The following is a 4091-nucleotide window of genomic DNA, read 5'->3' as shown; positions in this document are numbered from 1 at the left end:
ATTCTCCGTGGTCGAGTGCATTGTTTTCACAGTAGAAATCGGGTCTACAAATGGTATATTTTTGCATTCATGAAACATTTTTTGTTGGAGTTTCTAAAATAATAATAATAGAAAAAAAATTGTTATGATAACGTTTTATTTTTACTAAAATATAATATGAACATTTTTTTGATGTTGTTTTAGGAATCACGTACATATAACTACATCATATTTGACAATAATATTACCTCATGATCTGCGTATCCTTGCGGGTTGTGTGTTTTCGGAAAATGAAAAGCACAACAGTGATACGGATACGTTAACCAAGCTTCTTTAATGTTCTGTAATATAATATCATTAAATGTGTACTTATAATAACAAGTCAAAATAATAATAGGTTAGCGCTGAGCGTTTAGTCGAGAAAAAAATGTCACCACGTCGGGTGAGTTTATGTAACAAAACGACGAGTACAATATCTTAAGAGGACATCGAACCCACATGTGTTGTCTCCGTCTTACACACGCATGACATGGTGAATTTTCTGTATTTTCACACATACTCTGTGTTCTCTCTTTGGTTTTTACAATATTTTAATTTTTAAGTGAGTTATAATCATTTTCAAATATTAATGCTTAACATACTCACTTAAGAATTAAAATATCGTAAAAAACTGGCTAGAAAACATAGATAATGTTCTCATGTAAAAGTTCTCTACGTTAGTTGATAACAGGTTGATTCGCTTAAATATCAAAACTAACGGCGCACTATTTAAACTAGTGAACGAAAATTTGCCATGTCGTGCGTGTGTAAGACGTAGACAACACATTCGGGTGCGACGTCCTCTTAATACAGTGAAACTTCCATATAACGAACTTCCATTTAACGAAATTTTCTGTTTAACGAAATATTTTTAAGAACTATTACCTTCATTGTTAATTACACGTAAATTTATCTCCAAATAACGAATCTGATGTTTCTATATAACGAAATAATTATTCGATAAAAACCAGTTTTTGTAAATGTTGTCACTATCAAATTGATAGTTTATGTCATAGTAGGTCTAAAATTGTACATGAACCCGTACATTTGTACATTGAACCCGACAAAGATAAGACACTGAAGGTAGGCAAACTGATTAATTTTACTGTAGTACACTTCAGTTCCAATATTGGTGCAAACGAGTATACATTCTTTCGTTTTCTCTTCGTCCGTACAAAAAAATGTCAAAACGTAAATGTTTATCCATCTCCGATAAATTTTAAATTTTAAACGAAGTTGATAAAGGTGTTAAAAAAAAAGATATTGCCGCAAAATATAGTATTCCAACAAGTTCTCTATCAACCATTTTGAAAAACCGTGAAAACATAACCAATCAAATGCAAAATTCTTCTCTCCTCAGCAATAGAAAACGAATGAAAATTTGTGTCTATGAAGAAGTTGACAACGCTGTTCTTAAATGGATGACTTGTATACGAAATAACAATCTGCCTATATCAGGTTCGTTAATCAAAGAAAAAGCAATTTATTTTGCTCAGAAATTTGGTTTTATCGATTTTCGTGCAAGCTCTGGATGGTTAGATAAATTTAAATCGAGACATAATGTTGTGTTTAAAGTTATTTGTGGTGAGAGTGCTGATGTTCAAGAAAATGACTGTGATACATGGAAATTAAATGTTTTTCCAAAATTAATTGAAAAATTCAATCCAAAAGATATTTTTAACGCTGATGAGACAGGTTTATTTTTTAAATGTTTACCAAACAAAACGTTAACTTTTAAAAATGACAAATGTTTCGGAGGTAAGCATAGTAAAGAGCGAGTTACTTTGATGGTGTGTTCTAATATGACTGGAACTGAAAAACAAAAACTTCTAATTATTGGAATAAGCAAAAATCCAAGGTGTTTCAAAGGCATAAAATCACTTGAAACAAATTACGATTTTAATAAAAAAGCGTGGATGACATCATTAATTTTTGAAAAGTGGTTACTAGATATTGATCAAAAAATGAGTCAAGAAAATCGAAAAATAATTTTATTTGTGGATAATTGTACTGCTCATCCTCGTACCTTATCTACAAAGTTAAAATCTGTAACGCTTGCATATTTTCCCCCAAATACAACAAGTAAGCTCCAACCAATGGACCAAGGAATAATAAATAATCTTAAAGTGTATTATCGAAAACGTATTTTGAACAAAGTTATTTCAAATCTTGAACAGAGAACAACAATTACTCTGCGAGATTGTATTTCTGTGGTATCGAAAGCTTGGAGAAGTGATGTAACGTCCGAAACCATAAAAAAATGTTTTTTCAAAGCTGGATTTACAAATGAAAATGTTGAAACCGATATTGAAATACCAGATGTACAACGAGAATGGGAGTTAGTTCACTGCGATGGCGTTACTTTAAAAGATTATTTGAAAATTGATGAAGATATCGCCGTATATGAATCACCTACTGAAGAAAGTATTGTAGAAGAGGTTAGAAAAAAAGAAAATCCTGATGAATTTGAAGAAGAAGACGACGAAGAGGAACATGCAGTAGAACAATCCAAACTCACAGAAGAAGATATATTAATCGCTTTATCGGTGGTAAGAAATGGGTTTAGACAAGAAGCAAATGTTCCCGATTAAATTTTTTTAAAACTTGACGATATAGAAACTTTTTACGAATGAAGGACAATTTTCAAAAATAATAAACAAACAAAACTTACTGATTATTTCTTTTAAATTATATTTAAGGTTAAAAATTAAATTAAACTGTAATACATATGATGTTTGATGTTGTTTTTACATACATACAATATACATAATAAAAAAATAATAAAAAAAAAGTTGAAAAAAATACGTAATTCTATTTAACGAATTCCTCTATATAACGAATTTTTTTTGCTGCTTATTCGACTTCGTTATATGGAAGTTTCACTGTATATAAAAATCACGCGTACAACGAGTTTACGTGCGATGCACTCCAAAACTACACAACCGATTTTGATGAGATTATGTTCAATGTGTGTGATTTGGTCTGACTTAAAATATAGGACAGTGATTGTTATCTCGATAAGTGGCCCTTAAATTTTTTATTGAACATTTAATTAAGTAAGATTTGCGATGGAAGTATTGTTATTTATAAATGGCCGCTATTGGTTACAGCTTACAGATTACAATACTATAACAGTGATAGAAAAAATAAGTATTTATTGCCGTTGCAGGTTACTCGGGCAAACGAGATAAAAGTATGCATTAAACCGTCACTTTTATGGTTTTGAATAAAGAAATCATACAATAAAATACACAATAATATCATATTTTTTCCGTATGAGCGTCGATCGAATACTATATTATATTTTATCCCAATAGTCATGCATTCTTAATTAAACGCGCAATCAAGGGGAGATACAACAATGTATAATAGTATTCACTGCGAGTGCGAAGTCAATCCCGTCTCATCCATCTTTGTTGTGGCGATAAATACGATCTCGAGATATCCAGCTACAGCTCGAGAAGTGCTTAAAACATTCAAAGGCGGCGGTTCGCGGGCAAAATAATTACAATCAATGGTAATAATAATATCTAACAATTAGTGTGGGCCCGAAATACTGTATACCGTATTATACGCATTCCGTTGACATGCGGACGACAAAGATACGATCTAATTCGCAGACTTGCAGAACAAACCGTATGCAAATGCACCCACACACACACACACACACACACACACACACACACACACACACGCACACACACAAATGTGTATATGTGTGTGTTTAAGTTGTGTATTATGTTGCCGCGGTATTATAGCTATCGCGTGTCCAACATGAATAAACCATGAACGACCGTTGTAACGAGTAATGCTATTATTTTGGGGATGAATCGAAATCGGTTGGATCGCCGATGACTGTGCAGCAGCAGCAGTACACCATAATAATATATTACATGTCTTGCAGTATGTAATACGCACTAATATATATATATATATATATACAATACTATATTAATACATTAATATGCTTCCACTTGCGAAACTCCGATACCGGAACGCGGTCATCGGTCGCATTTCTATAACGACGTGATACTTGTATATGTATATAGATATAGATAGGTAGGTACAGCAAT

General features: G+C 32.0%; 1 protein-coding gene across 1 annotated transcript; it reads left to right on the top strand.

Moving 5' to 3' along the window:
* Nucleotides 1-615: 615 nt before the first annotated feature.
* On the top strand, nt 616-2720 carry LOC111028941 (tigger transposable element-derived protein 4-like). The gene has a single exon (XM_022307740.1). It carries the CDS (start codon nt 1356-1358, stop codon nt 2607-2609), a length of 1254 nt encoding a protein of 417 aa, XP_022163432.1. The 5' UTR covers nt 616-1355; the 3' UTR covers nt 2610-2720.
* Nucleotides 2721-4091: the final 1371 nt, after the last annotated feature.

This window comes from Myzus persicae, unplaced genomic scaffold (genome assembly GCF_001856785.1).
Source record: "Myzus persicae strain clone G006 unplaced genomic scaffold, MPER_G0061.0, whole genome shotgun sequence".
In the NCBI taxonomy this organism is placed as follows: domain Eukaryota; kingdom Metazoa; phylum Arthropoda; class Insecta; order Hemiptera; family Aphididae; genus Myzus; species Myzus persicae.
This window is presented reverse-complemented; position numbering and strand designations above follow the sequence as displayed.